Below are 12,181 nucleotides of genomic sequence, written 5' to 3' on the forward strand. Positions count from 1 at the left end.
TACAAAAAAATGAAACAAGGAACTTCACTCCGGGTGATTAACCTTTATAAAAGGAGAAATTCCATTGATTTAAATTGAACTACTTGCAGGTTTTAGCTTTCTAAAGCTTTTTGCTAGACTTTATAGCAATAAACACACACTGTGTTATAGTTTGTGGATTAACTGGAGAATTTCTGGTTTATGAGAGCAAACTGAATGTATTCTAGTTGTGTTATACACCTCTCAATGTGTGCAGTGTGTAGGATACTGGTGTGTAGCCATCAGCTCCGAAGGGTTTTGCTTGGAAGCAGAGCAGAGACTGGTCTTGCACAGAATCTGGATAAAAAGGCACTTAGCACTGGATGTACCTTAAATATTTTTGAGTGGCATCTTTTATTTGCTCTTAGGCCTGAACTGTGCCTGTCATTAGTCAGATCAAGGGGTGCAGAGCTGGCCAAACACAAAGCCCTTTGCAGCTGAGTCCATGCAGGCTCCGTGTGTGTTCAGCTGCTGACTGCGCGGATCAAAGCCGGAGCTGCGTTGCCACCTAGTGAGAAATCTGCAGGGACACGTGTCCACGTGGAACTGCACAAACTGGACACTACAGAAGGGAAAAGAAATATCACCTGACTGAAAGTTCATGTCTCAATTTAATTTGAGGTGCAGGTAAACATATGAAAACGTAAAACTGAGGCAAGTTAGCATTTCCTGATAATATTGTGAAATCTGGTTTTGTGGCTTCATTATTCATTAGGAGAAGGACAGCAATGTACAAACTGTTGAGATCTGACATATTATCAAATGTTTTTTGCTGCTGTGATCTGGCCATTTGTTTCTATTGCCAGGCTATCAACGCTGTTGTGCTCAGAGGTGTTTGTGCAGGTTCCCAAGACTAGCCAGAACCAGTCTGGTGGAAAAACAGCTCCACCAGGGAACTCCACCAAGGGCAGAGAGAAAAGGATTGTTTGCAGTTGAGGTGGATCATTCCTTGATTGTTTTAATGGTGTGGTTGCATAAGCATTGCACTAGCATGAAGGGAAAGATGGTGCAGGAGGGGAGAAGGAGCTGACAGAAGAGGGAACAATTACTGCATTTAATGGGGCTGCTACTCTAAAGTGTTAGTTTTCAGTACACGAAAGCACAATCAGTGTAACTTTATGAAATTACAGCCTTCCAATTATTTCAGTAAAGTCCACTGTGACCATAGAGGTGAGAATTTTTCCAGTTCAGTGCTCCAGCCAGCATGTAGAATTCTTTTATCAACTACACACCTTATGGCCAATTGTTTCTCTGTTTTATTTTTGTTTGGTTTTAAAAGAAATTTCACAGCATACTCTTGACAGATCTGCTGCTGAAATTTATTCTTTTATGGAACTCGTATCACAAAGTGTTTCAAATTGTGGTTTGCCGTGTAAAAACCTGTGGTCTGTGGTACTTGGGAAGGTGTTGGGTTTCAGGCTGTTACAGAGTGCTGGGAAAGGTGGGAACGTGGGATTTAATAAATGTGGATATCAGTAGTGAACCCACTTTCATAACTTGATTGATCACAACTTGAGAGTCAATGGCTATTTTCAATTTCCTTTCATTAATTATTGAAAACAGTGCAACATTAGAAGTGTTTCAGATTTTACAGCACAGGTTGTAAAATGTCTTCAGCAACAATTCCATTTCTATTTGGAAGGCCAACCTTGCAACACAAAGAACCCTCCTTACTCCTTTTTAAATTAATTTATGGAGTTTGTAACCCTGCTTCTGATTATTATATTCTTTCTTGAGTTTGTGAAGCACTTCAGAAACTGCTGCTTTGCTGTAGAGAAAAGACAGATTGTGCATATAATTAATTAAAAAACAATAATAATCCAGAAAGTATTGCTTTCACATTCTTATGTTTTCTCTTTCCCTTTTCCCCCTACCTCTGAATCTGCTGTTAAGTATTAACCAAGAGAACACAGAATGTGGAAAGTCTTAGATGAGAGATATTTAATCTTTGTTCTTCCTTGAATAATGTTAGATTTTTTTTCAATGTGGTAGGTGCTTTTTAAAAAGTTGCTAAGAATTACCATTTAATTAAATGAAATGGGCTTAGATTATCTACAGTAGGCAGCTGTTAAATACTCTTTTGGGCATTCTTAAAATTTTTATTAGTTCAAGTAGATTCATTTCCTAAAATACACCATCTTATTTATGAAGCATTGGTTATTTGCATGTCAGTAAAAATGAGGAAGTGAAAAAAAAAGTGATAGAGTTGCTTTCATGGACACAGTCATGCAAAGCAACTTACACTGTCTGTCAGATACTTGATTCTGGACAAGTCTGGTGGATGGATATATCAGAAGTTGAGAGAGAAGTGGGATTTTTTCACACCCAGTTTCATGTTTGTCATAGCTGACAGAATATAAATTGAGGAAGGAAAATTGCCTGTACGTCTCCCAAGACACCCAGCTCCAGCTAAAAAGCCATTAATGTGTTTGTATTTGTGTCCAACCACTGAGAAAGAATAGAGCAGCAAGTGAAAGTTACTCAGAATTTAGCAAACATCTACAAAGTCTAATTCCACAAAATGAAGATGTCCATGGGTTTCTTCATGGAGATCACAGAAAGAGAAATATTAGCTGTAATTGCATTTTGTTCTTGCTTCATGCTAGCATTTTGTTTGCAAACACAATAGCATTAAAAGAAAAGATACTGATGGGAGATGGATTCTCTCACATTGCCACTGGACTTGTTGATTCCCATGGTGTTTTTATCAAGGGCCACTCACTGCCACATGCATTTGTTTCTTTTTGGTGCATGTTTCGAGCGTGTTTGCTAAGGTACAGATGGATTATGCAATAAGGATTTGGTGACACTTTCAGGGAAAGGTGTTACTTGTTCCATATTCCTTCTCTTTCTTTTAAGTCGAGTTCGGTAATTGAGGTTGCTCATGAGCCATTTCCCCTGCTAAAACAGCGAGCCAGTGGAGACTAAAATAAATTTCTATTTTTCTTAACTGAGTTAGCACTGAAATGGTTTTGGTGTGTGGTGTGACAAGCTGCAGGCTGCTGGAACAGAGGGCAGGAATGTGTGTGGGATGAAGGGGGAAACAGCCAGCAGTTAAATCAGCTTGGCTACCCCAAGCCTCAGCCACCCCAAGGTGTGTGGGAGGAGAGGCTGGAAAAGCTTTTAGTGCTTGTTGAGGCAACGAGTCATTAACTGGTCGGATGTGTCTGTGTGATGAGGAATCGCTCACATAGCCCAGGAAGACAGGAAGTGCTGTTTTAATTAAGGGAAAGGGGAATACTCTCTCATGGAATTAAAAAAAAAATACTTAAAAAGAACAAATCTTTGGGGCCAAAACATTGCTGTGGTTCTGTAGTACAGGAGGTTCACTGCCAGTGGCAATACAGGATGTTCCCACCTCCAGCTGCTCGTTCCTGTTGAGGTGTGTTGGCTGCACTGAGAGCTTTTATGACTTCCCTGATGAATTATTAGAATAATAGAGCCTAGAAGTAATTTTTACAGAGCAGCAAGAATGGGTAAAGAGAGGAGATGGAGACATTTTTTAAGTCAGTATTTCCCTGGAAGTTGACATGGTTTTGGCAGTGTGACCTCAGGTAGGGTGTGATTGGTTAAACTGGAATTTGGTGTTGTGCAGGATGTTCCACAGGGCTGTTACAGGATGATCTGAGGCGGAGATGTGCAGTGTCTACAGGAGAAAGGGAATTAGATCTGGATTAAATGGAAGTGATACATTTTTTGATAACATTTTTGATCCTATTTTGATAACAAGAGGGTTCAGGGACAGCCTTTGTGGGAAGAGGCTCAGGGCTCTGGGTTCCCAGACAGCTCCAGCGGGCCAAAGCTGGCCCCATCAGCCTCGTGTGTGGTGCTTCTGTGAAGATGCATTTCAGGAGACGTAGGAAACACTGGAACAAAGTGTAGGGAGGGTGGAGCAAAAAGAGGGCCCAGCAAGGTCAGGGAAGGAGGAGATGGCCCATGGCAGAGCAGATGGAGAACCCTTGCTGGGGTAGCAGAGAGGAGCCTGCAGTGTGCGGAGCATGGCCCTCACCCCTGCCCCCTCACAGCTGAGGAGTGGAGGTGAGCCCATGAAAGGAGGGAGGAAATGTCTTGGTTTCATGTTTATCTTCTTTTCATTGGCAAAAAAACAAGTTAATTTCATCAAGGCTGTTTGGCGGAAAATAGTAGCTGATAAATAGTCTCACTGTCTTTATCTCAACCCGTGAGTTTTTTGTTCTTATTCCTTGTGTTTTCTACCCCTGCCTGGCTGAGCAGGAGCCTGAGTGGGAGTTTAACATCTAGCAAAGGCTAATAATCCACAGGACAGTTGTGTGTAGGGTGAAACACTAGGGCTGACATCTCAGTGTCTCCCTTGTCTCTGCTTCAGGTGGTGTATCAGGCATATTTTAAGACGAACAGTTCAGTTTAGTTGTTTCTGGAAGAATTCCATTTGGGTGGTCAGGAGCTTCTCCACGATGCTCACCAAAGCATGGTTGGTGAGAATAACATAATCAAGTGAACAAAGCATATTGATTTCTCCTTAAAACATAGTACTACCACATCTATTTAAATTATAAATAATCATATCTTGCTGTATAAAACACATAGAAGCATTTTAATCAAGAAGCTTACTGTTGAAGATACTTCCTTTCAATATACTGTCATACCCAAACTGTGGCTGCAAAACTAATCCTTTAAAGGACTGATCCTGGAAAATCAGAATGGTGTATGTATAAAATGTATTGTGTATACATAAAAATGACATGTGCCTTCCATCTTGCTGAGAAACTTGGAGCTGTCTGTCCCAAAAAAAGATGGGGCTGCTATAGTCTGTGCACATCACTTTTAAAATACTGAATTGGTGCTATTATGTAGGCTGCTAGAGATCATCTAATTTTTCCATGAACATACTTTGAAAATACATTCAGTATATTTGAGATGTTTTAAAACCTTGGGTAGCAGATTTTAAAGGAAATTAGGTGTTTGCCAGAATTGTCAAGAGATGTGTAGGAGATTAGGTTGTTAATTCCCATGGGAATTTTAAGTGATACTCATGTTTTATGGTTTTTATCAAAGACTGATATATATTTCTGTGCAATTATATAGAGCAGTTATCTTTTTTAGTGCTTCCAGCAATTCACTTCCAGTGTCGCTCTCCACACATGAGGATGCATTTTCTCTGTGTGTGGTGATTATGGTTGGGAATTCCCTTTTCCATCTTTGAATTTTTCTTTGTTACTGAAGTCTGAACTTTCCTGCCCTTTAAACAACTGTAATGCCTCTCTAAATAAGTAGCCAGGTCTAAAATGGAAACTTTAACTTGTCTCCAGTTGCTAAAAAAAATGCTCAAAGTTTTGTAAACAGACTGAAATTCTGGAACATTTATTGATAACAGTTGTGTAAAAGGATAGCTTGTAAATGCCTTTTAAATTATGATGTAAAGTAAGAGGCTGTGTGCTAAACAAGTTAAATGGAACACCAGGTCATTTTCCCTGTTCCTAGTTGTGTGACAATAACTTTCATGCAGCTGGCAGAGAAACTTCTAAAACTTGTGCTTTTAAAACTTGCATTTCTATTTATTATCACTGTTGTCAATTATGTTTAATTCTGAAAAAAGTGCTGACAGGGGAGGCTTAAAGAATGAACCAGAAAGTAATTTCTTCAGCCATATCAAGAACAAGAGAAAAATGAATAGATGAAGGATTCAGAAAGGATTCAAATGAAGTTAAATAGTCCAGCCAGTAAAAGGTGACAGTTTGGTTTAGATCCCAAGACATGCAGGGTATATTCTTTTGAGCTAAATTTTGTTTACTAGTGGAGGAGACTGCTGTAAATATGGGACACATGACCACTACTAAATGACACATCACCTTTTGCTGCTTAAAGTCAACTTGCTGCCATCTTGGCCGATTCTAGAGCTGTCTTGAATCTTTTATAGGTGTCTGGAATATGAAAGGCAATTTGAATATGGGAAGTGTGTCTGGGACCTTTATTACTACACAACATGGCTCAAATACTCAGCAGAGGTTTAGAAAACTTAACAGGAGGTAGCAAATAGTTTATATAACGTATTCACAGTGATGCCACAGATAATGTTGTGGCTCACAAGATAATAATGGGTTTTTTCTTGGGATATCCTCAATCACCTGGTGCAAGTGAACATCTTCTTGGGTTTGTGTTGGATTGAGAATGTGTCTGTGGGTGCTTGGGAATTTATTTACCTCTTTGACCTGTAGGAGGTAAAATTTAATTCAGTCTAGAAACAGCATTTGCTAAAGGATTGAGTAGATGCTGATGTCATTTTTTAAGTGAAAACAATGAAACATATGTGTCGTCTCTGCTTTTTCTCCTCCTCCTCTTTCCCTTTTACTGGGTCTTAAACATTACTTATTTTGACCTTTGGGTCATGGTCCAAATGTGCTTCAGAATCCATCAGCTCTTTCCTGCCCTGTGGCTTTGTTGAATCAGTGTGGTATGTGCTTGTCTGTCTCTTTATACCTCATTTTCTTGATAGGCCTACTGTTGAACAAGTCCCTGCTGTGTTTAAAATAGGACTTTGTTCTGCTCTTAGCCCCAAGACCCCTTAGTCATAAAAAGCCTTGTTCTGGAACTTCTATTCATTTGTTTTCCTGTTTGGAGATTTTATTTTCCACTTTGTTTCTCCTTCCTCATGTGCTGGTGCTCAGTCTGAGCAATTGCTGCACTCATCCAATATTACACAGAGGAATGAGGGAAATGGCAGCATATACTTTTGTCCTTTCAGTTCTAATTCTTTTCAAATAAAGCCCACAAAATATTAATAAAGGGAGCAGCCAAAATAAACTATTTTGAGCACAATTTTTGCCTGTAAATAAAGCAGAACTTTCCTGCAATTTCACGTTGGATATTTTCACTTGGCTTTCCATCTGAAATAGGTAACAGATCCACGGCAAAAAGTGGTGGCATTAAAGTTGTTACAAAGTGAGAGACAAAATACAAGCAGCCTCTTTTCTGAAGATCATAGTCATTGACAGAATCACAGTTTTTCATTCTCTTACACTGCTCTTCAGTGTGCTCATCTCTGATCCTGTTTAGAACGGGCTGGATGTGTACTTGAGTGAACCTCTCTGCCTAAGAAAGGGGTGGGAACCATTTAGTGTCAAATCATTGCCTGTCGTGATGGAAGGGAAGTGTGGCTTTGGTAGTTGTTCTGCGTTAAGGTGGTGTAAGAACTGATAATGTGAGTATTTTCCATAGTGAAAGACACACTGCTGTTTCTTTAGGCTGCAGAATTTCATCTAAATAAATAGAAGGACAAATAAAGGTGAAATTTTACATTAATTTCTTTATCAAAATTTCTTCTGTATCACTGAATGATACTTCTGTTTGCTGTTCTGCTTGCACCTCCTAAGGTGCCAATACATGATGGTTTCTAAAGGGTTGCTCTGTCATTTTGCTTTTAGATTGTATTTGCAAGGTTGTGAGGGAGGGGACGCGTAATGCAGGTGTCATATGAAAGTTCTGATAACAAATTTTCACTTTGTGGATCTGAACATTTTTCCTGGATTGAAATTCAGTAATTTCCAAACTCTCACCTTTTCATTTGAATTTATAGATGGCTGAAAGATCCAGGGTCTAGCATAAATCTGAGTTACCTGTTAGATGCTTCACATAAAGCAATCTTCATCTTGCTGCTTGCATTTTTCGATATAATTGATTCATGTTAAGAATGTAGGAGGGCATTGTGAAATAGTGCATTGTAAATTTCTTTCTAGTGTAGCCCAGTTGTATGATGAATATTCTCAAACCAAGAAATCATATTTTTATTTCTCCATAAATGTATGTGTAGGTCATTCTTGAACAATGACGAATTGTACAGAAAGATAATGGAAAAGTAAAATGTCTGCTTCAGATATTTTCCTCATTTATCAAATTATCATCAAAACTATTTATTCAGGATTTTGCTATTCTTTCTAGAATACAAGTAGATAAAAGTTTAAGGATGAGTAAATAACAAAAATACCAAATTGTTTCAACAAAGAAGAAATAAAATTAATTCAGCGTGGTTTGGTTTTTTGCATTTCTTTATCTGCAGAAGGATTGATTTGTAATCAGAGTGTTGTTTAAAACAAAATCTTTTAAGCTTTGAGAGATTTCAGAGTGGTTTCTACTCTTCTTTTAGCTGCAACTTTTCCTGCTTTATTCACTCTTCTCTAGAGCAGAGATGCAAACTAACGCATGCTGATTAAAATTTCCAGTGTCATTTCATATAATGTGATTTTAAAATAAATACTGTTGAAGAATAAACTGGAAGAAATGTAACCATAAAAAAAACACCTCTTTACTACTGAGGATGATCAGTTTCTGGTGTAGATTTTCTGGGCAGGTTTTGGAGTTTCCACACCTGGGTGTGACCCTGCACAATCGGCTCTGGTTCACCTTGCTTTGACCAGAGGGTTTAGAGACCTCCACTTATTAATAATTCCTGTAGTGTGGTGAATTTGTTTTCTGCATTTGGAGATAATTCTGCAGTGTTGTTAAATATTTAGGATGAAAATCTCAGTGTAGTCTGCAACTGTACATTCAAAGAACTTCTGTAGAGCTCTTCAGTCTATGACCAAGGAGATGTTCTATTAATGTATGAATTCAAGAATCTGTTAAATTTTGAGAGATATGTATTTGAATTAAGCATAACTAAATATCATCTTGTCAGAGTTCTTTATAAAGATTAATGAATTTAGTAGAAATTTCAAATGTGTACATCTTTCCAAAGATTGTGTTCTAAACAGCTTGCATATATAGCTAATCTGCAACGACCTTCTTATCTTCCACAGATCTGAAGAGAGAAGCCAGTATTTGTCACATGCTGAAGCATCCTCACATTGTTGAACTGTTGGAGACATACAGCTCAGATGGAATGCTTTATATGGTCTTTGAGTTGTAAGTTTCTCTCCTTGATTCTACCTTTCTGTGTTGTTATTTTCTAAATAAAATCCTAAAAGTATATCTGCTCATACCTGTAGGTTTTGTAGCTCAGAGGGCTTGAGTAGTTTGAAAATACTTACTTCTGGCAAGTCAAGGTTGTCCCAAATAAAAAAAGCAAGTGTCCCACTCTGTAAGTGGTGAACATCAGGGCTTTGTAAAGACAGGCATGATGCTTTTTGATGGCTGCAGTGTAAGAGATGCTTTTGTCTACAAGATTTGTTTTGAAAACTTGAATGTAGAAGTTTAGTTGTAAGAAGGAACAAAACATGACTTTTCAGCAATGGACAGGTATTTTTATTCAACATTAAGAAACAAAGAAAGGGGGCAGCCCTGAAATTACCACATTCTTTCTTTGAGAGAAAATTATTTGTTCTTCCTGAGTTAGGTTTTGTCTAAATGGGAAGGATACAGCCAGACATGTGAAATGTTCTTTGTGCATGTTCGGTATTTGATCTTCTTTCTCTCTGCCTACCAACTCTGCTTTTTATGCTCCCTATATATTCATTCTTAGTCAGTCTAGGCATATGTATTTTTACCTCCTAAATTTCTCTGATCTTCCTCCAGTATGTTTTCTGATGGATTTGAGCTGCTGATGTTGGAGTAAGCACATCATACAGGTTTGTTAGGTGAAACTGGCTTACCCACTAGAGCCAAGAATTTGATTTGAGATGTCCACATAAAAAAAATAATTCTCTCATGTTTTACCACTGAGGTAGTAGAAAAGGCACAATAAAAATATTAGGTAAAGCAGAAAATTGTTGTTTGCAAGTCTACTGTGTTTTTTAAATGAGTTTATAAACTTACAGTTTTGTGAAATAATTGTTTTGTGCTTTCCTCTCTGTACATTTTGAGTCAATACCGACTTTGCATTTTATTTTGAAAATCCCAAAGCATTGACTGAGGGACTTTAATTACCCTATTATGAAATAATTATGTACACCTTGGGTAGTCATACTCAGATAATTAACAAGATTTTGAAATGGAAAAAAAAGGGGTTGCTTCTATTTTTAACACGCTGATAGCTCAGAAATATGAGACAAAAGCAGTAATTATTTTTTAATGACAACCCTATTATAATTTATGTTTGTACACATAAAAAGCAAGTCTGAACAATTAGAATTACTACACAAATACTGCACCTGACTTCAGGCCACATGAAAGAAGGAATTACAAAGCTAAATTATTTGAGGGATGATGATTGTTTATCATATGTATGTCCTTGTCTCCTTTGTATACAAAAATCATCAGTCTTTTGTAGCAGTGATAGAAAATGGGGCTGCAGGAACACCTGTGCTCGAGATGTGGGAGGGAATGGAAGGGCTGTGGCAGGATGTGGTGTTGTGCTGGGGGGGATGCTTTGGTAAAGGGATTCAGCAGCAGGCTGGTGTTTGTGTGGGGTGAGACTGCATGGTCTGAGTCTGAGCATTGGGTACACACTGTGACTGTGACCAGAAAAACAATCTTGGAGTTAGCAGCAAAGCATCTCTGTACATGTAGGTAATTCATTTTCCTCCATACTGCTTTCTGTTCATTATGCTGTTACTGTAACCAGCTCAACTGATTTGCAGCAAATTTCTGTCTACAGTAATAAAATATATTTCATTAGGGTCTAGTTACTCTGAAGGGACTGAAAAGGGGAAGACAACACAGATCTGCAGAGGAGACATAAACCCAGCTGTGATGAGTGATTTATGGGCTGGCAGGTGCTTTACATGAAAACTAAGGCAGGCCCAGCACACAAAATGTGTGGAATAACCAAACCTAAAACTTGGTTCCATCACTTGCACACAAATGATACGTTGGTTCACTGCTGTTCCATAGGCTGTGAGCTGCATGGGACAGCTGCTAGAGGGACACTGAATATCTTGCCAAGCCTACTGATACAGGAAAAGTGCATGTGAAATAAGCTAATGTAGCATGTACCTGGGAACAACTGATTGAACCACTCAGGAAAATACACAATTTGTGCCCGATTTTGAAAGCTTTTGTGAAAAGAAACATTTTAAAAATCAAATCGTGCTTCATAGAAGCAATGGTGAGGATGCACAGTAGCAATGAGGTTTGACACCAAAAAGTGAGCCCCTTATTCATACACAAGCTCAAGCACTCTTTAGAATGGCCCATATCTCACATTACCAGCAGGCTGCATGGTGCTGCTGTAATAAATTGCAGTGAAGCAGGTGCCCATAATAGATGAAGTGCATGTGTAGAGTAAGAAGCAGACCCTATCCCAGAAGGCCTTATGGCTAACCTGAAAATATTATTTTAGAAGTATTTAGGTGTTACTGCATTACAAATAAGAGAGGATCCACCTAAGCAAAATTATTTCCCTCACACACATCCCAGCTGCCCCTCCAGAGGGGCTCTTTACTCTGAAGGAAATGATCCCTTGGAGGCTCTGGAGACACCTTACATCTGGGAAAGGCCAATTCTACTCTCTGTAATAGAGTTGCAATTTTCTTTCCCATCTTCGGTGTTATTTGCTGTATAGAATCATGAGGTCATTTAGGTTGGAAAAGACCTCATAAGATGATCAAGCCCAACCATTAACCCAGCAGTGCCAAGTCCAACCCTGAGCCACGTCCCTAAACTCCCCATCTACACATCTTTTAAAGAACCCTGGGGATGGTGACTTCACCATTAACCTGGGCATCCTGTTCTCATGCTTGACAACCCTCTCAGTAAAGAAATTTTTACTGCTATCCAATGTAAACCTCCCCTGGCACAAACTGAAGCTATTTTGCCTTTTCTGATTGCTTTTGTTACCTGAAAGAACAAACCGACCCTGACCTGGCTACAGCCTCTTTCAGGCATTTGTAGAGACTGATGAGGTTCCCCATAAGCCTCCTGGTTTAATTTAGAATACTGTTTTCTCTGTGGTATACCAAGTGTCACTTAATGTTCTGTTGCTTATTATATTTTTTCCTAATGATCATTGATTTTTATAGTGAGAATACTTTGAGAAGGGTCACAGCTACTTGCAATATTTCTAAAAGAAAGCAAATACTCATTTTGAAGGGTCTGAAAACTAGATTTTAGACTTATGAGTATATTATTTGCAGTTTATCCTCAGTATATATGGACTGAGAGTACTTCTGTGCTGAAGAGCTCAGATACAGGACCAGTGAGTGCATTCCAAAATACCTTGGTATTTGGTAATTTGCAGAATATCATCTTTACACTATACATAGGTGGGTTTGGTTTTCTTGTTGTGTTCTAAGAGAGATTTATATCTGAGGAC

The 12,181-nt window shown here is 38.6% G+C and overlaps 1 protein-coding gene across 10 annotated transcripts in view; it reads left to right on the forward strand.

The window, feature by feature from the left end:
- Positions 1-12,181, forward strand: part of CASK (calcium/calmodulin dependent serine protein kinase) — a 188,565-nt gene that overhangs the window by 70,670 nt on the left and 105,714 nt on the right. For all 10 annotated transcript variants that reach the window (XM_064407296.1, XM_064407299.1, XM_064407302.1 and 7 more), the window contains exon 3: positions 8,790-8,895. In XM_064407296.1, the coding sequence (XP_064263366.1) occupies positions 8,790-8,895 (106 nt within the window). The remainder of the gene's footprint in view (positions 1-8,789; positions 8,896-12,181) is intronic.

The sequence above is a fragment of the Passer domesticus genome, chromosome 2 (assembly GCF_036417665.1).
Source record: "Passer domesticus isolate bPasDom1 chromosome 2, bPasDom1.hap1, whole genome shotgun sequence".
NCBI lineage: Eukaryota > Metazoa > Chordata > Aves > Passeriformes > Passeridae > Passer > Passer domesticus.